Below are 25,716 nucleotides of genomic sequence, written 5' to 3'. Positions count from 1 at the left end.
TCCCACCAGTGGATGACTGGTTTCAGTTATTTCTCTTCTGAAGAACAGAGAGATTGCTGTTCTTTAGTCCTTAATAATGAATGCCATTGAATGTTTATTTATATACAGCCAAGGATTCTCTTTGGACTTCCCTTGTGGCTCAGCTGGTAAAGAATCCACCTGCAATGCGGGAGACCTGGGTTCAATCCCTGGGTTGGGAAGGATCCCCTGGAGAAGGGAAAGACTACCCACTCCATTATTTTGGCCTGGAGAATTCCATGGACACAATCCATGGGGTCGCAAAGAGTCGGACATGACTGAGTGACTTTCACTTTCAAGGATTCTTTTAATGTCCCTGGCAATTCTCAGTTGTAACTCAAGACTTTCTTCAAATTTAGACCAACTTATATGATCTTTTCTTGAATACTTTCTTGGGACAAGTGATGTTTAAGTAACAGTTTTTCGGCCTGGCTCCCTTGAATTATTTGTAGGGAGGGAAGGTGATGGTTTTGTTCTTAGGCTCTTCCGTCTCTCTCAGTGTACTTTGCAAACATCTAAAGGGCACTCTATTGTACACTGCATTATCCCAGGAGGATTTTTGCCTTATTCTGTGTTTTGCTGTGCTAGATGTCTCCATGGACAAGAGCTGATGTCATTTTTCTGTAAGGGACAGATATTTCTTACTTTCTGAAGTGCTTTTAGGTGTTCATCTGGAAGTGTGACTCATCTTTATAAGATCTGCTTTTGTTGTAAAACTCCCAGAGTCTGCATCTAGAAGAGTTTGGTTGTGCAAGTAAATTCCTGGGTTAGATGGAAGGGTGTCAGGAGTGCATTGGTGGATCTGACTTTGAGTCATTCTCTACTCTGGGGTTTCATTTTTACAGGTTTCAGATACTGGTAAGCAAAATCCAGCCTTGTACAGTCGTGTGCTTCGCTCCTTTAAAATTTGTCTGTAACACTAGCTTTCTTTTCATTTATTTGTACATTTGAGACCAGTAACAACCAAACTACTTTTTTCCATCTTCAAGGTATGAAAGTTATTTTTCCACGTCCATTACCTCATGCATCATCACTGGTTGTCACTCTTTGAGTTCTTGCATTCTCGTGGTTGCTGTTTTCCCACTGCACTGGCTCTTATTGAGTGCTGATGTCATGTGTTTGGGGCCAGATCTGACGAGGAAGATGTGTAATTAAGTTGTCCGGTGGTGGTGCTCTAACAAAAGATGTCTCCTTATTATTCCAAATCACCTAAAGAAACTATAATTATATCTTATTCTGTAAATTATTAGAAGTAATTTTTACCCATACCCCAATTTTATGTGTGTGCCTCAATTTAAGGAATAAAATATTTTTGATCTATAGCATGCTGGACTATGATACTGAAAACCTGAACTCTGAAGAAATCTATAGTTCTTTGCGTGGAGTGACAGAAGCCATTGAAAAGTTTAGTTTTCGAAGCCAAGAGGATCTGAATGAGCCCATTAAAAGAGATGGCAGAAAGGACTGCGATATTGTGAGTATCCGCAGGCTGACAGAGGGAGGGCTGTGTATAGTCACCACCTGGAGCGGTAGGGACCTCTGTGTCCATCCAGGGATAATCCTGAACACTGAGCACTGGGATTACTGAACCCCAACGTTATTTTTATCTCATAGTTAGAATAGTATGATTTTAAGAGGCCCAGGGCAGTTTGTGAAATTGCAGTGTAGCCCGCAGCTATCTTGTGAAGAATGTTAAATGCCCTTTTTCTCAGTTGGCTTCCATTATCCTGGACATGTTTATGTTCCTCTGATGTGATAAAAACAGTGCGCCTGCACCCGACGCCAGTGTGGTGCTCCAGGAGCTGCAGTCTCCTGTAGAGGCAGGCAGGGTGGCAGCAAACTGTCCTGGGGGAGGAGCGATCAGGGCCAGTCTGGGTGCTCCGGATGAATCTGCAGAGGAGATGATGTCACCTTCTGAGCATGAAGACTGCGAGGTGCTTGTCGTAGTCCTAGAGAAGTCTGTGAGGAGGCAGGAGGATGGGGGTGGACACAGGAGGATGTCCCCTGGGGGGTGGCGGCAGTGAACATGGCGGGCGTGCCCTGGATGGGGGAGAAGGAGCTGCACAGGCTTCTCTGGAGTTGACTGAAGAATCTCTGAAGGATTTTTAACCAGGGAAGTGGCATGGTCACACATACATTTTAGAAGGATTGCTGAGACCCTAAGATGGAACATGACTCCAGAGGAAGTTGAGTTGGGTAGCTCATGAGCAGAAATAGAAGAGCCAGAGTCTCTGGCAAGGACTGTTGAGGACATGCTGCTGCAATTCAGTGAGATAATATGGGGGGTGGGAACATGATGAAACGTTGACGCAAACAGCCATTAGGCTTTCAGACATACCAGTCTGGCGTTGAGGCTGGTGATTTGGGCTGGTGGTGGAGGTTTGAGAGACATTGACTAGTTGCCTGCTGGTAACTAAAGAAAAGCAAGTGAAGTCAGCCAAGTGGAAGGAAGGACAAAATCCTAAGGAGCATCAACACTAAGGGAAAGACAGAAGAAAAGGAGTCAAGAAGGACCAAAGATTAGCGGAGGGGAGTGTGGCATCATGGGATATGAGGGGAACTTTCAGGAAGGACATCCAGCCAAAAGGGTATCAAATTGATATAATGTACCAAGTTAAGAAAGTTAGATTTTGTTGTTAAACGTGATTAGTATTAGGAGTTTTTCACTTTCTTTTTTTATTGTCTGAAGTTTTTAAAACCCTTTTATAAATAATTTTTTCATTATATTAATAATGTATGTTCTACTTTTAAAAGAGAGTTACAAAGAGACAAAAATTATCTGGGACTTCTCTGGTGGAACAGTGGCTAACACTCCGTGCTGCCAGTGCAGGGGGCCTGGGTTCAATCCCTGGTCAGGGAATGAGACCCCGCATGCCACAACTAAGACCTGGCACAGCTAAAATAAAATAATTTTTAAAAAAAATTATCTATGAAACATCTTATACCACGAGAAAACTCCTGTTCAGTCTTCTATGCATATATTTATAAATTCTTTTTTATCTTAATTATGTTAGGACAAGATCTTTTGGGCAGGGTGTGTAAGAACCAGTGCATCCTAGCATTGGTTCTACCAGGTGTATATCTAAAGGAATTGAAAGCAAAAACATGAACAGATATTTGTGCACCAGTGTTCAGAATGATGTTAGTCATAGTAGCACAAAGGTGGAAGCAATCCAAGTATCCATCAACAAATAAATGGATAAACAAAATGCAATATGTACTGCAGTATTGTTCAGCCATAAAAAGGAACATAATACTATGTATGTGTTAGAACAGGAATGGACCTTGAAAACGTCTTGCTAAGTGAAATAAGCCAGATAGAGAAAGACAAATACCGTGTGATTCCACTTACATGAGGTGTCCCTAGAGTAGTCAAATTCACAAAGACAGACAGTAGAACAGAGACTACAGGGCTGGAAGGGCCAGGGAGTTATTAATGGTAACAGAGTTTTGGTTGGGTAAGATGAAAAAAGTTTTGCCCAAAATATGACACAGTGGTAATGCTTACACACCATTGTGAATGTATTTAATGTTACTAAGTTAGACACTTAATGAATTAACTAATTTAAATGATTTGACATATATGTCATATATACATACACACACAGTTTTTGTGTGGTTTTTTTTACTACAATTAAAAAAAAATCCACAAATGCATAGGCATAAAATGAGAGAGATGTATCTTACCGACAAGCACAAATAAAAATTTTGCCATAGGAATCACTAGTGGGGTGTGGCTGCCTGGAAATGTTTCCTCCACTGAACAGTAGTCACTGTAGTCACACGTCTGACTTGAGGAAAGTGACCATTTTGCTCTTTCCACTGCAGTCAGCCACACTTTCTCTGCTAACCTGTAAAGGGTGCCGGATAGGCCAGCGTACTCAGAAGAAGGGACCCCCTGAGAATGGAGCTGGTCAGAAACATGACACAAGGGCCAGGGGACCAGAGCTTTAATTAGTTTTAGACAAAACTCAGAAATATATTAGGAAAACATTTTCAGAAAATATTAAAGAACTGTTCTTTGACCAGCATAAAGACCAGCTCTGAGAGTCAGAAACACCTGAGGGAAGAGCTATCTGCCTGGGGGATGCTGAGTTCTCTGTAGGTAGAGATCTCATCACTGTAGGGAATATATCAGGGGACTCGCGGGTGGTGGCACTCTAATAACAGTGGGGTCGTGCACAGCCCCTAGCCCATGGCCGTTTGCTATGCCCTGCTACCTGTACCCCGTTACCAGGCAGCACTTACTGCGAGGCCACTAATGGTTGCTGAGCCATTGGTCAGTGCTACAGTAGGCCCCTCCCCCAAGCAAGGAACTGTCAATGAGTGACCTTCAGTGGCCCATTCAGCCAGTGGTCAGCGGAATGGTAATGGGCAGGTGGAGAGTGGATTCCGGCCTTCCCCGTCCAGGGCTGTCCAGCTCACCTGGCCGTGAGGTGAGCTAGAGAGTGGGGGCACCCAGGGGACATGCTGGGGACTGTGTCCTGCAGGGCTCCAGAGCCCTTACCAAGGCCACCCACTGGCTTGAGGCAGCCATGAACCTCTCCCCATCCCCGCCTCTGTGACCTGAAGCCAGTGGACATCTGTATAGGACGCAGTCTGTAGGACCTGGGCCCCAGCATCTGGGCGACCTGAGGGGCTTCAGGGCCAGTTGGGTCCTCGGCACCTGGCTCCCTCAGTGATGACAGCTGGACAGAGTCTGAGGACCTCGGCCTGAGGGAGCCGCCAGCCGAGTTCTGTCTCTTAGCAGGATCTGGACCTCAGAGGATGAAAGTTGTCCCTTGGGACCTCACCCTTTTTTGTCAGAACAGAGAATAAGGAACTAAGGGAACTAAGCTAGGGAACTAAGGGAACAGGGAACTAAGAGTTAGAATGTTTGAACTAAAGATGCTGCATGCCACAACTAGGACCCGATGCGGCCAAATAAATAAATATTAAATTAAAAAACAAAAAACCAATAACATTCACTTGGTGGAGATTTACAGGAACATCATTACATGACCTGATCTCAAGAAAAAGGATTTAACCCCAACAAGTTTGCAATAACTAACCACGCCCCTCCCTCATCTTCCCTAGAAAAGAGATTTGCTGAAAGCTTTGGGAAGTCTCAGGGGTTTTTAAGGCAGGAGCCACCCATCTCCTTGCTTGGCCCTGCGGTAGACTTTTCTCTGCTCCAGACCCTAACATTTTGGTGGTGTTTGGCCTCACTGTACATCAGGTACACAGACCTGCATTTTGGTAATAGTCTCCAGAGGGTCATCAGGGGAGCATCCATCCATGGTGGTATGTCAGGGTGTCAGTGAGAGAAAACTCTTCCTGGTGGTGGTAAAAGTATTCCACTGGGGTGTTGGCCTCTGAGGTTCCTTGAGAACTGGGGGTTTCAGGTATACAGCTTGCCTTCTCCAGGGGCTCCTCAGAAGTTCGTGGCGCTAATCTCAAAAATATTTGTCGAATTAGTCATCCAGTACCAAGGAAAATAGACATTCTGTGTGAACTAAGGAATGGTTAGATGAAAACATAAGTATGTTCTGTCCCTTTGGAGGTCACTTAGGAGTTAGATATTTACAAATGGAAACACTAACAACTGTACTTGTATCAGCAGCCAGATTTCAAGTGAGAAATCTCTGGCTCTGCTAATACTTGTGAAGATTTAGACAAAGGAACTGAGAGTGTGCTGTGCCCCAGGTATCCCGTGACGGTGGCATCGCCTCCCCTGCCACCGAGGGCCGGGGCGGCAGCGAGGTGGTGGAAGGAGGCCGGACGGCTCTGGACAACAAGACCTCCCTCCTCAACACCCAGCCCCCTCGCGCCTTCCCAGGGCCACGGGCGCGTGACTACAGCCCCTACCCCTACTCGGACACCATCAGCGCCTATGACAAGACAGCCCTGAAGGAGGCCGTGTTCGACGACGACATGGAGCAACTGCGAGATGGTGAGTCTCTCCCAGCTTGATGCCCCTGGCAGGATAGCTCTGGGCACACACAGCATGTGGGATGGAGCAGAGAGGCCTGCCTTGCTCTGCTCGTCTGAGGTCCTGTCGTGTGCCCAGGAGCAGGGGGCACATGGAGGGCCTATGGGGAAGGCTTTGTGAAGAATCAGGCCTCAAGCTGGTGGTGATGAGCACGGGCATAGGCAATGGGGACACTGACCGTTTGGCTTCTGGTGGGCATGTCCCCATCCTGGGCTGTGGCCAGACGTCCCAGAGCCCTGCAAGGAGACTGCCTGCTGGTCTCTCGCGTTACTGGACCTGCGGTTGGGGAAGGGATCTAATGTGCCCTGGGGCCCTGCTGGTTATGTGCTGGCTGCTGAGATAGAGGGATCCTTCCCATTGTTCCAAGTAGGAAACGGAGGTTCAGAAAGGTAGAGTTACTTGCCCCAAGTAGAACATACTTGATACAGAACAGAACTGCTCTGGGTATTTTTCTGACTCTTGTGTTAAGACCATTATTGAGTAACAAGTGAGTGAGTATGTGTTGGTAGGATAGTCATTTTACTTAGAACCTAACTTTTCCTTTTTTCACCTCACTGTCATGTTCATATGTTTTAGTTAATTTTAATTAGTTTTTTAAAGTTTTATATATGTATACTTTGTTTCCAAGCCTGTTATTTTATGTTGTTTTTCAATTTTGAATGAAGACTTCAGTTAGAACCTTAAATCAGAATTCTAAGCAGTTAGCATTCAGCGAAGGCCTACTGTGTGTCAAGAAGGGTGTGGCTTGCCAAAGACACAGAAATGAGACACAGCCCCTGGCCCCAGAGCTTAATGCCTTTCCCCTTTCCTTTAAGGGGAAACCGACCCATTGTGGTGGCAGACATAGAGGAGAGGGCTGTGTTACCAGTGGATGCTGAATTGGAGGGGAGGGGAGCAGGAAAGGAAGAAAACGGTGCTGTCCGTGTGCCAAGCAGTGATGGGAACACTGTCTGAAAGCACAGGTAGCTTCAGGGACGTGAGAGTGTGGCCCCTTGGCCTGTGGATTGCTACTCACTGGTGGGGAGCAGCTCAATCTACCCAGCTGTCTGCTGGGCAGGAGGCTAGCAGTGGAGGGCTTATTTGGATTTGTACTTTCTGGGAGCTGTGGACCTTTTCCCCTAATTACTCATAGGATTGATACAGTGTTTAACTTAACCAGTTGTCAGTCTTATTTAAGACAGATGAGACGAGGATGTCGGCTATAGTTATCCACCAACTGTACACTTAAAGGCTTAAAGGAAAAGGTGGGATAGCAGGGGAGAGACGAGAGGGTTCGTTAAGACATCAACTTCCTTGGTGTTTGTTCTTCAGTCTTAGAAGGTTAGAAGCTTAAGAAGAGTACAAGTTTAGGTTTCTAATGGTTTGTCTTTGTGTTTCATCCATTCTATTTAAAGTGAGTATTTAAGTGTATTGAGGTCTCTTAAAAAAACATGTAAAGAGAAAGGATATGTTCCTTTGCTGTACAGACCATGGTCAAGTCCCGACAGGCGTTACACTGCATGATGTCGGCAGACCTTGCGGTCTGTGAATAGCTAGTCTGTGGGTTGCCTGGACGCTGTGATCCACGTGTGTTTACGCTCTGGACACTGAAGCAGGGAATGAATATTGACGAATCAGATGTGGTGATGGAGGGCCTTGAGGAAACTGTGCTAAGGGGCTCTGAGGGTAGTGAGGGTGTCCCTGCTGGAGACTGGCTGAGGCCAGGTGCAGGGAGTAGAGCTGGGAAGAAGACAGTCCAGGAGGGGTTTTGGGGGGTTTTTCCTGTTTGTCTGAAATAGGAGGGTAAAAAAGTCAGGCCGAGTAGAGAGAGGCACTGCCCGTTGGTCCCTGCGTCCTAGATGCCTCTTTTCACGTCTGTTTTCACCATTGAGCTGGTGAGGGTACCTGCTGAGGGTGTAGAGTGAGGCCAGTGCCACAGGGCGTGGTGTGGGCCAGTGGGGACCTCCCAGAGGCTGGAGAGCAGGGCGGGGTCCTGTTAACAGGGCTGAGCATCTGTCTTGTGTCCCCCAAGTGCCCATTGACCACTCGGACCTGGTGGCAGACCTCCTGAAGGAGCTGTCCAACCACAACGAGCGGGTGGAGGAGCGGAAGGGCGCATTGCTGGAGTTGCTCAAGATCACGCGTGAGGACAGCCTGGGCGTCTGGGAGGAGCACTTCAAGACCATCCTGCTGTTGCTGCTCGAGACACTCGGGGACAAGGATGTGAGCTGCCCGCCTTCCTGTCTGTCCTGGAGCCACGGCTCCCCTCCACTCTGTGCCACGCTTCCCGTCCTGGGGCCCCGGCTCCCCTCCACTCTGTGCCATGCCTTCCGTCCCGGGGCCCCGGCTCCCCTCCACTCTCTGTGCCACGCCTCTCATCCCAGGGCCCTGGCTCCTCTCCACTCTCTGTGCTATGCTTCCTGTTGACACCCAGACAGTTCTCAGGTTTTCTGAGCCTCGGTTAGTAAGGTGGTGTTCTTACTGGAGACAAGCCCTGTCCTGGCTTCAATGTGGGGTTTTCTGTAATAGGGTTTGTAGTCGTTGAGGGAAACTTGTTCCTGCTTCAGGTCACTTTCACAAAATGTCTTAAGACTTTGTTAATGTAGAATGTGGAGTTGTTTTTTTTTTTTTAATAATGGGATTTTTTTCTTAGGGGTTTTCTTTATGGTTCTATGCAGTTGAGAAATGAGACGTTTGTTTTTGGAAGACCCACTAAATGCTGCCTTCCCTGGGGCTCCCTCTTGGTTCACCGTTGCATGTGTTAGTGGTTCCAGCAACAGATTCCAAAAGCAGAGATTATAACTATTTTCTGTTACCCTCCATTGTTATTTTTAAAATAGAAAGCCTTCTCCACACTGTGACATTTGAACATGACGAACTAGGTGTTTGCACCCGGCCTGGTTCGTCATCTGCATGTGGTACCTCTTAGATGACCCTTCCAGGGGTGAGCACCCTGATCAGAGGCCACCTCCCCTCCACCCACCCTGACCCAGTGTGGCTGCTCTCTTGTGTGGCAGCAGGAATGACTGTTGAGACTTCCCTGAATTAACCTCTAGAAGTAAGAATCGATCTCTGTGCTCTGGGCTTCGTGTAGGCCAGCAGAAACACAAGTGCAGTAAGTGTGGTGAGCAGCTCAGGGACAGGACCAGGCAGATTTCGAGGAAGTTGGCCATGGCCGAGGGTCGAGGTCGTGCCGGGGTCACATTGATGGTGACTTTAATGGAAGGCAGGTGAGCATAGGCTGGTGAATGTCATAATGACTCCACTGGCTCTCTGCTGCTTAGATTGAGTGGTTTGGCGTAGGGCGAATAAAGGTGGAAGGACGGTGATGAAAGATCTGTCTTCGTTTTTCTTAAAACAAAGTACGTATTGGCTCCTGGAGTCCTTGTACTGGTTGGGCTTTGTCGGGAGAGCGGCAATGTCAGGGAAAGGGCAGGGGATGGTGTGTGAGCGTGTGGCTTGTACAGGTGAGTGACAGGGAATCAGGATGTACCGTTTGGCTCTATTTGGTGTAAACTCCATCCTCTTTTGTTGAGATTAGGCGTCTGTTTGGAATGGCTTTCCTCCAGACGCATGACTCGAGCTTTAAGCAGCTCTGCACAGGTTCCCCTCCCCCATGACCTGCTCACCTCAAAGGTCAGGAGTATCGACAGATCTCCACTGTTCTGGTAGGAAAGTCCACTGTCTGCCAGGGCAGGTTGATGAGATGTGTAGGTCCTCTTCATCTGTTCTTTTATGTATTTTACAAATATGTACCTAACTCTCAGAAACCCTGAAAAACCCTGGGAGATTGATATGAACTTAATCATCCTCATGCGGGCCTAATTTGGCTTATGTGGGAAGCCGTCCTGGGGTCTCTCTTAGGTGCTGGGTCCCAGGATGTCCCCAGAGGCACCACACCTGTCCTCATGGAGCTGGCTGTCTGGGGACCCTGTTTGCATTCAGCCTGGAATACGTATCGCAGTGCCTGCAGGTGCCAAGAAAGCCCAGGCCTGGGACCTGGTGTCCGGCCCTGCTGACCGTGTGTGCAGGGAGGCGCCGGAGCTGTTTGCTCATGTCTTCTTTCCTCTCGCCCCAGCATTCCATCCGAGCATTGGCTCTCAGAGTGTTGCGGGAAATCCTGAGAAACCAGCCAGCAAGGTTTAAAAACTACGCGGAGCTGACGATCATGAAGACACTGGAAGCCCACAAAGACTCCCACAAGGAGGTGAGCCGGGTCCAGGGTGCACACCCCTGCGTCCGTCCTGATGTCTGAGCTGCGGTGGAGAGCCAGTGCACCTGCAGGTTCCCCCAGCTGGGCTCTCATCTGCTGTCCAGCGCGCCGCGCCCTCCCCCTGCAGTCAGGACCAGGGATGCCCTCGGCCAGCCTCTCAACTCAAAGCCCCGCTTTCCTTGGTAGCTGTCATCACATGTTGTCCCCAGGGGAGTTAGGCGAGACTGGCACGTGTGGGTGTCCCCCCTCCCCTGGCAATGCGCTCCACTCTGCAGGCTCTGGGACCTGGTAGCAGCTCTGCCTGCTCCACCAACTCCTGGATGTGAGAAACTCACTCTGCTGGGGTTCCCGCTCCTCAGGCCTGTCTCAGAACACGTGTTTCTGGGCTCGGACTTGTGTGTAGATGGTGGACAGACCACGCATTGTCCAGTCACTTGTTGAACTGTCCCGGTATCTGTTACTCCCAGTCCTTTGAGTATCGAGAGGCCACCAGAGAGTGGGGAGGTGGGTGGAGCTGTCCTAAAAGAAAATGATTTCAGTGCCACCCTTCCAGTAAAGTTCACTATGGACAGCAACCGTTTTATTTAGAGGTTTACGAAACTTGATGTGATAGATAATGGGTTTGACCCCTAAGTGAGACATAAACCACGTGGTCAGTTCAGTCTTGGCTCCTGTGTGACTCTCGTGAGCACAGTCATGGATTAAAGGAATTGTGATTAGAACAGTTCTTATATTCACAGCAAGAATCAGACCCTAAATTGTGGTGTTTTTTCTGTTCAGCAGTTACGTGACTGCTTCTGAACACAGACGGTCTGGCCTCCTCAGATTCCCGCCCGACTGCAGGCTCAGCGAGGCTGAGGCTGCTGCTCTGTCCAGGCATGTCTCCACCCAGCAGTCCTAGCAAAACACAGGGGTATAAGCGATAGGTGTGTGTGCAAACCCCTAACGTATACTTCTAATGTCTGGCTCAGTGGCCTGATGGTGATCATCATCACTCACATTTGAACAAAACACTTTGCACTTAAAATAACTCTTTTGAAACAATGTAAAGACCAGATTAGCTGCTGGCAGTCAACATAATTGTCAAGGACCAGATAAGCTGACAGTGGTCAACAGAAGTGTTCCCAGGTGAGGAAGAGGTTCCAGGAGTTCCCGTCCTTTGTCAGGTGATGCACACGTGTCAGCTTTTGGCAGAACCAAGATGCAAACTAGGCCTTGTGTCTTGTAAGGGGCAAACAGGCCCATGCTGACTTTTGTTTTAAACCATAATGGCCTCTCCTTAATGAGAATACATGATCAAAAAATGAAATAAAATGGATGATCTCTTACATGCATATGATATCAGTTGTTTTCAGCGGGGAGACATAACTGAGAATGTGGCATTAAGGTGAAGCCTTGTGTGGCAGCCCTTCTGCCCTGTGTGGCAGCCACTGGCCATCTGCTTGGGAGATGTTTGTCTTCACAGTGGCTGCCCTGATGTTAACCTTCAGAACCTGGACAGTGGACTCTGACAAGCATACATTACTGATTGCATGAGGGGTTCTTGTTTTTTTCCCCTGCAAGACAAGAGGTAGAGGAGAGAAGGTTCTCAGCTGTGAAGTCCTTTAGGTTGCCTAAGGGACACAAGCAGAAAATACCTGCTGCCTGAAGCAAATCTAGCAGCACTTGGTTGTGGGGAATTCTTGTGACCCAGGGTCTCCACGCAGCTGTCACTGATTTCCTGATAAGGCAGGTGGAGGAAACATTGTGTCCTGAAAGGAGTGCCGTTGCTGGCGGGCCTCCCTGCTTTGCATACCTGCAGACTCACCTTGACTTGCTGCCCACGTCTTTTCCCTTATGAAACTCCACTCTGTCACTTTGCCAGAAACTCCTAACTTGGGCACCTGTGTGTTTCTGTTGGCATATGAAATTAACATCACATACAGTGTGTCTCTAGTTATTATATTTTCTCACCAGTATATTCAAACATTTATTCAGACATCATTCTCATATTTATTGGAAAGGATCCAAGGTGTTTCTAGACCCAGTTACTAGTCAGACAGAGCCCGAGTTTCTTCCTGTCCAGTTGGCGCTTCCAAAGTGTGCTCATCCTGGGCCATAGCTCCTGGAAACTCCTCCATAAGAAGCTAGTTTTGTGTTCACAGGAGATGAAGGAGATGGACTGGCAGGTTAACAAGGAGCTGCTGTGAGAGACCTTGTCACCAAATATGTCCTCCCTTGGCTGCTGTGGCAGGCCCTGGCATGATGCACACTAGTTCCAGCCGTGGGCCTGTAGCAATGAAGGACTTCTTGAAATATGGTTTCTAATAGGTTGAAACATGTCATACAGCCTTTAGGGAAGATGCTTAAAGCAGGGCTGCTAAGTTGTCTTGCTTTTTTCCCATAAGCTGAGGGCTGTGTTCTCAGGGTCTTTAGCAGGAGCTATGTGTGCAAAACACTATCACTGAAACATGCCAGGGGCTAAATCTGTCTCATCATGACTCATCCTAAGCTAACATAGACATTTTACAATAAGCAAGATAGAGGATTTGGGGACCGATTTAGAGTTTTTGTTTAAAAAGTTGGTGTCTATCAGGTTAAGTATGTTTTCATATTCCCTATTTGAATACATAGATTTCTTAAATTATCTAACTCTGTGTTTTTATCTTTTTAGTAAATAAAATTTGCTGTTGCGTTTCAACTGCTGATTAATGAAGTTGCTGTGGTTTACAGTAGTGTTAGCTTTTAGCAAACATCTACGGGCGAAGGCCTTGATAGCGACCTTTTTAAGATCCTATGCCCACTCTCTGTTTCTCAAAAAAAAAACTTTAACTTCAGTGCTTCTTATCTTAGAACTTGTAATCCATCTCTTAGGGCTGGTACCGAGTCTGTCCATCAATGATTAAGAGAGGATTTAGATCTGGTATGAGCATTGATACTATGAATGCGGTTCTGGGGTCAGTGGGAGCACGAATATAGAGATGGAAAGCTGGGTTTTCCATCCAGCATCCGGCCTCCAGCCTTGCTGTCTGTTTGGTCCCCATTGTGTAGTATGGCTGCCGCAGAATCAGATAGGGGACCTGAAAGCTCATGTCTTAACACTGTCAAACGCTGTACAGACTTTGCTTCATAAAGCTGTCTTCAGACGTCTCTGTCGTCTCAGAGGCAGACAGATGATGTACAAATTATTAATCATTTTATACACATTTAATGTAAGATAGCCGTTGCTCCCAGGCACCATGGCTTACACACGGTAGCCAGAGTGTGGAGGTCCTCGGTCAGTGTTCTGTTTGAACTTTAGAGAAGCATCAACTCTGTTTCTTTGAAAATATTCTTTTGAAATCAGTTCTAATGAGGTGAATGAAACTGGAGCCTATTATACAGAGTGAAGTAAGCCAGAAAGAAAAACCCCAATACAGTATACGTATATATATGGAATTTAGAAAGATGGTAACGATAACCCTGTATGCGAGACAGCAAAAGAGACACAGATGTATAGAACAGTCTTTTGGACTCTGTGGGAGAGGGCGAGGGTGGGATGATTTGGGAGAATGGCATTGAAACATGTATCATATCATATGTGAAACGAATCGCCAGTCCAGGTTCGATGCAGGATACAGTATGCTCGGGGCTGGTGCACTGGGATGACCCAGAGGGATGGTATGGGGAGGGAGGTGGGAGGGGGGTTCAGGATGGGGAACACGTGTACACCCTTGGAGAATTCATATTGATGTATGGCAAAACCACTACAATATTGTAAAGTAATTACCCTCCAATTAAAATAAATAAATTTATATTAAAAAAAAAAAGAAAATATTCTTTCGGGCCATAATATTGGCCAACACAATATACCTTGACCATTAGGCTTTGCTTTCACTGACCTCAGCCATGGTAGTGAACATTCAATTACATTTGCCTGTTAAAAGAGAAAAATATCAGCCTCATTGTGGGGTCACCAGATCGTTTGCCCCACAGAAGTCTTGGTGCTTAAGGCATCAGAATCCAGCCTCAGGTGGTTTGGCTTCTTTGGGGAAGTTTGATTCTTAAATATAATATAAAACAACCACTGTTATGTCTCCTGGGGTTTTATTTTGAAATCATTTCTAGTTAATTTAATATTTTAAGTTTGCAGAGAATTAAAAAAACTAAACCAGATGACATTTTTAAAATGGAACTTTTCAGGACCTCTTGGCAAATAGGCCTGCACAAAGCAATGGTGTGTGAGAGAAAACACTTGAAAGATGAGCTGATGTTCTGCTTCAAATCCCAGTCAAAATCACTCTGACCATGGTACCAGATCCTTGGCTCTGGAATGGCGTTTAGAAGCTTCTTGGGGCAGCAGCCACGTGTCAGTGGGTTCTGGCGAACAGTGCATTGTGTGAGTGTGGAGAGATTACTTCACCTCTCTGGACCTTGGTTTTCCTAATCTGTTAGCCCAGGGAGTGGACTGCATGGTTATCTGCGTGTCATCTGGCCTCAAGATAATAGAGGCTGCTATTGAATAACAAGCCTAAACCTTCCTAGATTCCAAATCTCCAGTTTTCTTTGGGCCCAATCTTGGCATGTGGCCAGAAGCCCTATTTCCTTTGTAACTTGTAGCCTTGTAACAAAAAGACAAAACCAGAAACCTATATAGTCGTTTAAAAGGTCAAAGTTGCTGAGCCAGTCTGACACTCACAGCACAAACTCTAGTAAATGTTTTATTATTGGAGGCACAGGGGAGGGGGGTTGGGGAGTGTTTTAGACTTAAAGGAACTTATGGTTTAGTTCAGGTTAGAGCAAAGGACTCCACCAGGGGTCCAGAGAGAAGTGCACTGGGAGTTTGGGGTGGACTGGGAGGGGCGCCCAGGGAGAGCGCTGACAGCAGAGAGTCAAGCAGCGAGCCTGAGTGCGGGCCTTGGGCCGGGAGGACATGTCTGGGCTGGGTCTGCTGGACCAAAATGGCCCCAGGGGTGGCCGGGACATGCCAGGCACAGTGTCCAGCCCTGAGAGACGGCAGCTGCTGCCCCACAGTTACTCAGGGCAAGGAGACACGGCCCCTCCTCTCTGGTGCATCTACCTCCGAGGAACCAGATGTGACACCTGCCCTTTACTTCCATAGCCTCAGAAAGAGTGTCTTACTGAGAGAGAACTTGTCTGGAGAAAGCAGTCAAGTGGTTTGGTGTAGGGCAAATAAAGGTGGAAGGATGATGATGAAAGATCTGTTTAACATCAGAGCCTTGGGGTCTGGAGACTCAGGTCCTCATTCTACGTTGACCAGTTGGTTAGCTGAGTAGCTGGGGATGGGTCTCAGCTCCCTGAACATCAGAAGTGCTGGCACTCAAGGTGAACTGGGGCTACAGGACGCCTGCCCCTTGTAGGACTGACATTCATGTCAAGGGAGTGAGGAGGCTAACGCTGTTCAAAACTGCAGACGCGGTCCTTTTAATCCTCTTCCTCTGAAGTAGATAGACCGGTTCTGAATAGAATTGGGGTTTTCCTGTTTTATGTAAACCAGAAATTGCTGCATTTCTTGAAGTACATGTCAGAAGGGTATTGAAATTTGGGTGAATTAACTGTGGGCTGTGTTATTGGGCTCCCAACTGGGCTCCCATATTGGCTGAATCTCTTGGTGTCCACTCTGGAGTGTCCATCACACTCCTGCATTTGAGGCCAGGAAATACCAGGAATTGATGGGTTTTGGGAGACACAGAGGAGCCTTCTGTGTGCTGCCCATCTTCAGCCTCCTTGACTCCTCTAGGGACCAGCCAGCCCAGCGTTCCTGGCATCCTCCAGGGCAACAGACATGGCCACCTCCTGGGCGTCCAGCCCCTCTGACTCCACAGCTTTGTTCCCTGTTGGCTGTGATTCCACCCCTTGAGGTGGGACAGAGTAAGTCTCCACCTCAGAGCCTTACCACACTTGAGACAGTGTTGCCCTCAATCTGCCCCTGGAGAGGAGAGTGTGATGGCTGTGTGGTTAGAGACCGTTTCATGCAGACTCTGCCTTTTGAAATCGTGCATGTGTATTTTCAAGAGAAAATACTCACTAGGTAGGGTAGGGAGATAAAGTGTCACCATCCAAACTGATATCAGCATACTTGATTCAGGTCCCCCCCACTTCATTTTACTTATGAGGGAAACAGGTCCAGACAGTATAAGAAGCATCCCTCAGGTTCACCTCACTCATTGGTGACAGAGCTGGGTCCCCGAACTTGGACCCTGAAGCTTTTTCCTTCCCTCCCTCCCTCTGGGGCCAGGCCTGACAGACGGGGACTGGTCCCTGGCGGTGACCATCTCACCAGAGAGACAGCCTCCCCATCACGGTGGGCACACATCCCCATCATCTTCCCTGTTTTGTGAGGTCTTCCCGGCTTTCCCCAGAAGGTGGCGCCAGCGTCTCACTTAGCTTTTAAATGATTGGGACTGAACTAGGTGTACTTTGGAGAAGGAAATGGCAACGCACTCCAGTATTCTTGCCTGGAGAATCCCATGGACAGAGGAACCAGGCTTCTCTGTCCATGGGGTCGCAAGAGTCGGATACGACTTAGTGACTAAAGTACTACTACTAATTAAGTGTACCTGCTTGTCGTCATTTCTGAACATTTGCTTGCTTGTTTATGTTAGCCAGTTACACTGGCGTGCCTGTAACAGAGTGCAGTCAGTCTTTGCGAACTTAAAGCATGCAGTTCAAATCGTGACAGGTTCTGTGCTCTCAAAGAAACCTTATCTTTAAGCAAACATTCATCAATATTCTGAGTAATGATCTCATTTTAAAAAAAGTTAGATAAGGAAATTATGCTTTTCCGAGGTAGACACTGTTAATTCACTGACTTTGAAAAAAAAGAATTCCTGTGTTTCTACCAAACTGCAAAAAAATCAGCAGAATTGGAACCGTTTTGGTCACTTAGGGTTGGTAATGACCCAGAAGTCTGCCTGACCCCACTCTCTCTCATCATCTTCACCCTCTCTGAGAACTCATCTTTGCCCCTTCTGGCCTCCGTGTCTACCGAAGAGTACTATCCTCCTTTCTCTCTGTTGCCTGTGTTTACTTTGCTTTCTGTTTGCTTACATTTATAATCTTTGCTTCTTATGTTACATAGACCACAGGGGTGAAACTTAAAGTTCACCGTGAGTCAGGCAGCCAGCCAGCAGCCGGGAGCTTGGCATGTAGAGGGAAGTCAAGAGCACCAACCCCTGTGCCAAAAACAGCGTCTGCCTTGGGAAACTTGCTCCAGCCTCAGTGAAAGAGGGGCCTCAGACGGACCTTGAAGTGCAGCTTCTGGCATTTTCTCTTCAGGCATTTTCAGAAAACCTAGGTTTGATTAAATGCTTCCTGCAAGCAACTTCAAGAATTCCTGGAGTTTTATCAGAGGAAGTTCTCCTTGGGTTCAGGTTTCAGCTCCACATACCCGAGCTGGTCTGTTTACCAGCAGCTCCCTGCAGGTTAACTCCTGTGATCTGGATGAGAGTGAAGCTTGGAAAGGTTGGTGGGGAGGAGGAAACCCTCACGAGAGAGCCTCACTGCGAACCTGGCCGTTTATCTCCCTGTCTGGTCAGTGCCCTTTGCAACCCTGAGGTGCGCCGGGAGGTTTCTGCTTTACTCCTGTCAGGACTTAAGTGAAGCTGCCAGGACTCCATTCCCAGTCTCTCTCTCCTGCCGCCCAGCTATCTCTACTTCTTAGTGGCCTCCTAAATTGCTCGACATTAGTGTTTTCCAGTTTGGGATATTATCAATGAAATCATCCAGTATTTTCTGACCCTTTCATTTTTTTCCCCCCATGTTTAAAAACTAAGACCTCAGATTTCATCAGTTAGTATTACTCAGTTTTCTGACCAGTATGTTGTGACACCTATGAACAGTGATTTCTTACAGTTGAAGGGCATTGGTGTTCCACTGCAGGGCCAGGTTAGAGAAGGGATGGACCCCTCTTCCACTATCTGCCTAGCTGTGTATCACAGGCCAGACGCTTGGCTTTCCCAAGTATGCTGTGGACGGACCACAGTCCTCAGGACACACATGAGCTGAGGAAGAAGAAGAGCACTTCATCTAGTGATTGCTGCATGATGGGGCCCTTCTAATGATATGCTGTTGTTCTCCAAACAAACCGATCACGGCAAAAACTAACCTGAACTCAAGTCTGTTTTCCAAAGGACAGATCTGTTCCCCTTTCGTTGTGTCACCCAGAATGGACCTTCTGGGCCTTGTACAGTTGATTTCTCCAAAGCCCAACTTGGTCCTCTGGAGAGGTCTTGACTTCCTCCTCATTTTCTGGGCCAGCTCCTCCATTGAAACATGTAAATGCAGATCAGCGAGGCATGCCCTGGAGCTGACTATGCCAGTGGTGAACATTTACACACATACACACACACACACGTGCGTGCGCTGTGGGAAAACGAGTTGGACAAACATTTATTAAGCACTTAGTGCATAATGGACACTGTTGGGCATGGGGGATAGAAGATGGCTGAGATGGGAACTGACCTCCAAGGAGCCCTTAGTCTAGTCGGGGAGACAGTGTCATCAGAGCATGTAAGTGCAGTGGTCAGGGTGCACCTGGGGGCTCTGTTGAGGTGAGTGCATCCTGCCGGTCAAGTGGCGCACATAGGTGAGCACCAGTGAGAAAAAGTGAAGGGAGCAGACTGGGCACTCAAGTGGCTGGCAGGGCTCCGGCTCGCCCCACTTCCTTCCATCTGCTCCTGGCCAGCTGCAAGGTAGCAGACCCCGCCCTTGGGACCCCGCCTGCTTCTGTGGCCTCGCCTGCTGCCTCCTGAACCTTTGCATCCTCATGCAGCCCCTCAGCGCCGACCACCCATCTTGCCCAGCACCACCTTTGCCTCTGAGGCCTGTGCTCAGCTCGGCCGCTGCCACCCCGGAATGCGTGAACACACGAATGCACACAGGTTGGGGAAGGATAGTAGGAAAAAATTACCAAGGCTATAAAGTTTCTAAGGATCTTATGAGCTGGAGCACAGAATATGACTCTTTTAGAGCAAGGTTACCTCTTTGCAACTGCTCCTCCGGTTGACTCTGTTGGCGTGAAAGCATAGCCAGGGGTAGGGGTGGTGGCGGGGGGTTTCCAGTACTAGGCGCTATGTGCCTGTCGCTTGGCCTTTGAAACGTGTGTTGCGGTGTGGAGCTCACTCACATGGGGGCATGTTTCAGGTGGTGAGGGCTGCCGAGGAGGCCGCATCCACGCTGGCCAGTTCCATCCACCCAGAGCAGTGCATCAAAGTGCTGTGCCCCATCGTCCAGACAGCTGACTACCCCATCAACCTGGCCGCCATCAAGATGCAGACCAAAGTTGTTGAGAGGATCGCCAAGGAGTCCTTGCTGCAGCTCCTCGCAGACATCATCCCAGGCCTGCTGCAGGTGGGCCCCTCGTGGCGGCCTGGCCACTCAGCACACAGGGGCGGGCGGGGTGGGCCACGCCCTGCGGGACCCTCGGCATCTTGTCTGTCTCTTCTGGGCCACCCTTCCTGAATGCAGAGGAAGTTCTGGGCGGCCCAGATCTGTGGCCTACAGAATGAACTTTCTGTTTACTGTGAACATGTTTTGATCTTTCTTTGTTGTTCATTACTTACTGCACGGCTGATGGGCACAGCCCTGGGCAGGGTGAGCCGTGGAACCCAACATCAAACAGTGGTTCTTGTCCTAATCTGTCCAACAAATAGTAATTGAAACCCTTGTAAGTGTGAGGCATTGAGTTAAATAGACTCTGGAAGGCAAGGTGCCGCCTTCTGTTGGGATCCTACCTCAAGTCGTTGACAGCCCTCTCTGGGACTTGGTACTCCCGTACCAACAGCTGCAGGTCAGGGCCGGTGCTGCGTGCTAAGTTACTGGGGTGGATGTGGGTGGTTCTGAGATCTGGGTGGAGGCTGATCTCTAGGTTTAAGGGCTCAGAGAAGAGGTGGTTTAGACTTGGGCCCTAGAGAGAGATTTCAGTGGAGAAAGTAGACAGACATTAGCTTTACACTTAATAAACGCTGCTGTTTGCTGAGCACTGGGCTCAGGAATTTAAACACACACAGCCGAGGACTGGATTATTCCAGGCAGAGGGAAAGGCGCAAAGTCTGAAAGGTCCCAAAGGCTGCTTGGAGAAAAGCAGACAGTCCCATCTGGGTTTGGGGAGGTAGGAGGCAGGTTGTGGTCCAGCTGGAGAGGGATGTGGAGGTCCGTCTCACTGCAGAACGATCCATGGACAGTGGAGAGTTTTATCCACAGAGTGAGTGACCTAGTTCTCATTTCTTTAAAGAGATTTGCACATGTGAGATTTGCTTTACCATGGTGAGGAGAAGCCACTTACTTTCCCCCTTAATTTCCTTTTTTCACTGTGTTCTCTCACAACGTTTCTTGGCTGGTGCTGCCAACATTTTTTGGCAGCTCATGATACAGCATCGTTCTGTGTGGAGGAGACCAGTTCGCCAGCCTCCTGCCTCCCACCCCAAAACCAGCTCACTCTTGACACTATTGCATGTGGCCTCTTTGGGGCAAGAGCTCTCGAGATTCATCGGCAGAGCTCTGGGGCATTCAGACCGCTCCCAGCAAGGCTGAGGTTGAAGTGTGAGAGTGTGGAAACATTGATGAAATACTGTCAGTCAGGCAAAGCTTTGATCTCGCTTTCCTCTCTATGTCCCTCTGGTTGTAGGGTTACGACAACACCGAGAGCAGCGTGCGCAAGGCCAGCGTGTTTTGCTTAGTGGCAATTTATTCCGTAATCGGAGAAGAGTTGAAACCTCACCTGGCACAGCTTACGGGGAGCAAGGTATGTATAGTGTTACACGGGTGGGTCGTGCACCTGGGCCTACCAGCGTGTCCCAGACCCACTGCCCTGCAGTTCTGGGCTCCAGACAAACTTGCTCAGCGTGTGTGAGCTAGCTGGGCCTTACTGTCCAGGGTCGCGTCTCTAAAGACAGAGTGAACAACTGTGTAGTGAAGTCACCTAGGTACGACACAGTCTCTTGTCACTCCTATTTTTAACAGGATAGTTTTGAACTTCTAATTTATCCCCAAAAGGAAGATGACTTTGTTTCGAAACCAGCTTGTTTTCTGTCTCTGAAACACTAAGGACATTTGCCTGCTGGCTTCACGCCTGTCTGGGTGGGCTTTGGGTCCTGTGGGTCAGTGTAATGATGGCTGCCTCTCACTGTGTGCCCAGCGCGTCCTGTGTTCGTGATGGCATCTCTGCAGGGTGAGGACGCTGATTCTGCAGGTGACCCACCTGAGGGCCCGTGGTGGTCATACTTCCTCTTGTTCCTTCTAGAATCGGGCACAAAATGAGACAAAGGGACTGTTGGCTCATGGAAGATGAGAGTGTCTAGAGTGCTTGCTGGTTTAAAAATAAGCTCAAATCTGATGAATCCGATGCGGAGAGAGGATAGCCACCCTTGATCTCAGGCCGTGGGGCCAGGAGTTGGGCCGTGGTGAGGCACCTGCCTCGGGGACTGCCTGGGGAAAATGTGTCACCGTAAAGTTACAGAGGGCCCAGGCACGGGTATGAATACAAAAGCACGGAGCCTGAAATATCTGGCCTTCCTCCTTAGCAAAGAAGGAAGCAGCAGGTGAAGCCTCGTGGCTTTTCAAGTAGGCCTGTTCCTTTGGCACAGTTGGTGAGCATCTCCACTCACTGAGTTCTGGGCAGAGCTGGCTCTCCCGCCTTTGTCCAGAGCAGGGCTCACACTCTCAGTGCTGCCAACATTTCGGGGCACTTCGTGGTGGGGGCACCATCCCTGAGGTCCCAGGAGCACACCCCACCCTCAGCTGATGTCCCCACACCTGGTCAGGTGTCCCTTTGGGACAGAGTCAGCCTTGGCAGAGAACCACTGGTCCAGAAGAAGATATATCAGCAACTGGGCTGGAAGGTCTGAGCAGAGCAGGTGTGGTGGGGGCTGCTTCACCTGGATCCATTTCCCGTGTTCTTCCCATCACTGCCCCTGCAGAGGTGCTTGCCCAGCCCTTCCTGACCACAGCTTGCAGAACGATGAGCCGAGAGTGCCCAGCAGTGTACGGGCCAGGAGCACCTGCCTCTGCTGCTGCCATCAGGGATCCATGGCTGTTGCGTAGCAGCAGTGGGGCCCTCACAGACAGTCTTCATAAAGGGAATTAGATTTGTAAAAAGGAAAATTCATCCAAAAATAATGTTTTCCAGATCTCAGTTTTCTGGTACTTTCTACTCTCAGGAGTAAGGGAGCTGTCATCTCGCTTGACCCCACTAACAAGGGGCTGAGAAAATGGAGGTGTCTTCTCACCCCTGTCCTGTGGTTGACCTGCTGCCCCTTGGAATGGTGGCGTAGGGTCTGGAGCTCAGTCCTGATCAGAGCCAGTGTTCCCACCTCCCCACTGATGACATTAGTCAGCTCGGAGTGCTGAGGGAGGCTGACCTGACACCTGTCCGCTATGGCAGCACAGTGCTTCCAGTCATTCCAGTTTTTATATGAGATAGTTCCGATGTGTTAACAGGAACTTTGTAAGACTCTAATGCACATCTCCTAAAACAAACAAACACCCCCCTCCCACCCACACCCCCAGAATGGGTAGCTGACGGCATGTGGTGCTAAGTTAGAAACGGTCAAGCTGTGGCTTCCTGTTTCTGTCACCAGGCCTGTCAGAACCCCTTCTACTACTACTTAAATGAAGTTGATAAGTGATATCAGGTTCTGTAGAGGAAGGCCTGATGCAAGGTTGGAGTGGGGGGACTTGTGAGGTGTATCTTGGAAGTGTCCCATTGCCATGGCAGCAATACTAGCTTTAGGATCAGAAAACCTGCCTTCTGGTCTCTGCCTCCCACTTACTAGCTGTATGACTATGAGCAACCTTTCCTTTCCATTCTCTCTCTTGGTAAAATATATGTAATGTGAAATTTACTATCTTAACCATGTGTTAGTGTGCAGTTCACAGACGCCAAGTACATTCATATTATTCATATTCATCCCCACCATCCATCTCCAGAGCACTTTTCATCTTGGAAAACTGAAATCCATTAAATAATATCCCCCAGGTCCCCAGTCCGTCAACCACCACTCTACTTTCTTTGGTGTGAATACTTATAAGTGGAATCCTACAGTGTTTGTCTATTTGTGACTGGTTTATTTCACTGAGGATAATGTTCTCTAGGCTCATCCATGTTGTAGCAGGTATCAGAATCTCCTTTCATTTTAAGGCTGAATATAGTCTGCTGAATGTACATAATAGCATGTTGCTCGCCTATTCCTTGGTAATGGCCTTGTGGATTGTTTCCGTGCTCTGGCTTTTGTGAACATGGGGGTACAGATGTCCTTTGAGACCCCCTGTTAATTCTTTTGGGTTTTTTAGTAGAACTGCAGGATCATATGATAACTGCCAGCTGCACCATCTTAGATTCCCACCGACAGTGCACAGGGTTTTAGTTTCTCCACATCCACTTGTTATCTTCTCTTTTCTTTGGTAGCCATCCTCATGGCTGTGTGAGGCAGCATTTCACTGTAGTTTTGCTTTGCATTTCCCTAATGATCCGTGATGTTGAGCGTCTTTTCATATGCTTGTTGGCCAGTTGCATATCTTCATCAGAGAAATGTTTATTCTAGTCTTTTGCCCATTTTAAAATTATGTTGCTTGGTTTTGTTGTTGTTGATGTTATTGTTGAATTAATAGAAGTTCTGTCTATATTCTGGATATTAACCCCTTGACCTTTGATGCACAGCTTTTTTTTAATTTTAGTGAAATCCAATTTGTCTGTTATTTTTTTGCCTATGCTTTTGCTGTCATATTCAATAATCAATTGCCAAATCTATAGTGAAGTTTTTGCCCTTTGTTTTCTTCTAATCATTTTATAGTTTTAGCTTTTAATGGAGGTCTCTGATCCATTTTGAGTTAATTTTTGCATATGGTATTAGATAAGAGTCCAACTTCATTCTTCTGTGTGTGGATATTCAGCTTTCCCAGTTCCGTTTGTTGAAAAGACTTTCTGTTTCTGCAGAAAACCACATTGGGATTTTGATAGGGATTCCATTGAATGTATAGATAGCTTTGGGTAGTTTTGATCTCATAATGTCTTCCAACCCATGAACATGGGATGTCTTTTTTTAACCTCTATATGTAATGAGTTGTTTTTAATTTTTAATTGAGATAAAAATGAACATATGAAATTGTATTAGTTTTGGATGTACAGCATAATTATTTGATATTTATTTATATTGCAAAATGATCACCCAGTAAGTCTAGGTAACAGCTGTCATACACATAGCTACACGATTTTTTTTTTTTCTTGTGGTGACAGATTTTAAGATCTACTCTGTTAGTGACTTTCACATACACAGTATTCTTACTATAGTCACCATACTGTATAGTACATGGAGTGTCTTTTTGTTTGTGTTTTTAATTACTTTCAATAAAATCTGGTAGTTTTTCTTGTACAGTTCTTTCACTTCCTTGTGTTAATTCCTAAGTGTTTTATTCTTTTTGATTCTATTGTAAATGGAATTGTTTTTCTTAGCTTCATTTTTAGTGTACAGAAGTGCAATTGATTTTTGCTCATTAATTTTGTAGTCTGCTAGTTTGCTGAATTTCTTTATTAGTCTTAACAATTTTTTGTGGAATTGTTGAGATTTTATACATATGAGATCACAGTCATCTCTTGGTATCCCACAGGGATGGGTTTCAGAACCTGTCACAGATAGCAAACTCTGCACGTGCTCAAGTCCTGTACCTGTCATTCTGCCTCTGGGATTTTTCAGCTGACCACAGATTGTGTCGTGCTGTGTGTATTGAACAACATCCATGTATAAGCGCATCTTCATAGTTCAAACCTGTGTTGCTCAAGGGTCAACTGTGTATCATCTTTGAACAAAGATAATTTTGCTTCTTCCTTTCCAATGTGAATGCCTTTCTTTCCTTTTCCTGCCTAATTGTTCTGGCTGGAACTTACTGTGTTAATAGAAATGGTGAAAGCAAGCATCCTCTGCCTTGTTCCTCATCTTAAAGTTGTCAGTCTTTTACCATCAAGCATAATATTCACTGTTTGGGTCTCTCATATATAGCTTTTGATATATTGAGGTGCAGGCATAGAGATGGTATGGATTTGGTTCCAAACAGTTGAAATAAAGCAAGTATTGCAGTAAAGCAGATTGCACAAATTTTTTGGTTTCCCAAGGTATATAAAAGTTATATGTGTACTATACTGTAGTCTGTTAAGAGTTCAGTAGCATTATGTCTGAAAATATCAGTATCTTAACAGAAATGCTAGCCATCATCTGAGCTTTCAGTGAGTCATAATCGTTTTGCTTGTGGAGGACCTGGCCTCTATGTGGATGGCTGCCGACTAATCAGGGTGGTGGTTGCTGAAGGTTGTAGTGGCTGTGTCTTATTTTAAGACAACAATGAAGTTTGCCAAATCGATTGACTCTGCTTTCACAGTTTCTCCGTAGCAGCAATACTGTTTGATAGCATTTTATACACAGTAGAAAAAATTGAAGTCAATCTTCTCAAACCTGCCTCTGTTTAATCCACTAAGTTTATGTAATATTCTAAATCCTTTGTTGTCATTTCAACAGTCTTCACAGCATCTTCACCAAGAGTAGATTCCATCTCAAGAAACCACTTT

At 47.2% G+C, this 25,716-nt stretch overlaps 1 protein-coding gene across 8 annotated transcripts in view; it reads left to right on the top strand.

Moving 5' to 3' along the window:
* Positions 1 to 25,716, top strand: part of CLASP1 (cytoplasmic linker associated protein 1) — a 275,326-nt gene that overhangs the window by 240,739 nt on the left and 8,871 nt on the right. For all 8 annotated transcript variants that reach the window (XM_010860818.1, XM_010860819.1, XM_010860823.1 and 5 more), the window contains 6 exons: positions 1,342 to 1,492; positions 5,704 to 5,950; positions 8,001 to 8,191; positions 10,047 to 10,175; positions 19,305 to 19,511; positions 20,788 to 20,904. In XM_010860818.1, coding sequence (XP_010859120.1) covers positions 1,342 to 1,492; positions 5,704 to 5,950; positions 8,001 to 8,191; positions 10,047 to 10,175; positions 19,305 to 19,511; positions 20,788 to 20,904 — 1,042 coding nt within the window. The remainder of the gene's footprint in view (positions 1 to 1,341; positions 1,493 to 5,703; positions 5,951 to 8,000; positions 8,192 to 10,046; positions 10,176 to 19,304; positions 19,512 to 20,787; positions 20,905 to 25,716) is intronic.

Source organism: Bison bison, unplaced genomic scaffold, assembly GCF_000754665.1.
Source record: "Bison bison bison isolate TAMUID 2011002044 unplaced genomic scaffold, Bison_UMD1.0 scf7180017864471, whole genome shotgun sequence".
Lineage (NCBI taxonomy): Eukaryota > Metazoa > Chordata > Mammalia > Artiodactyla > Bovidae > Bison > Bison bison.
Note: the sequence above shows the minus strand (reverse complement) of the source record. Positions and strands in the feature narration are given on the sequence as shown.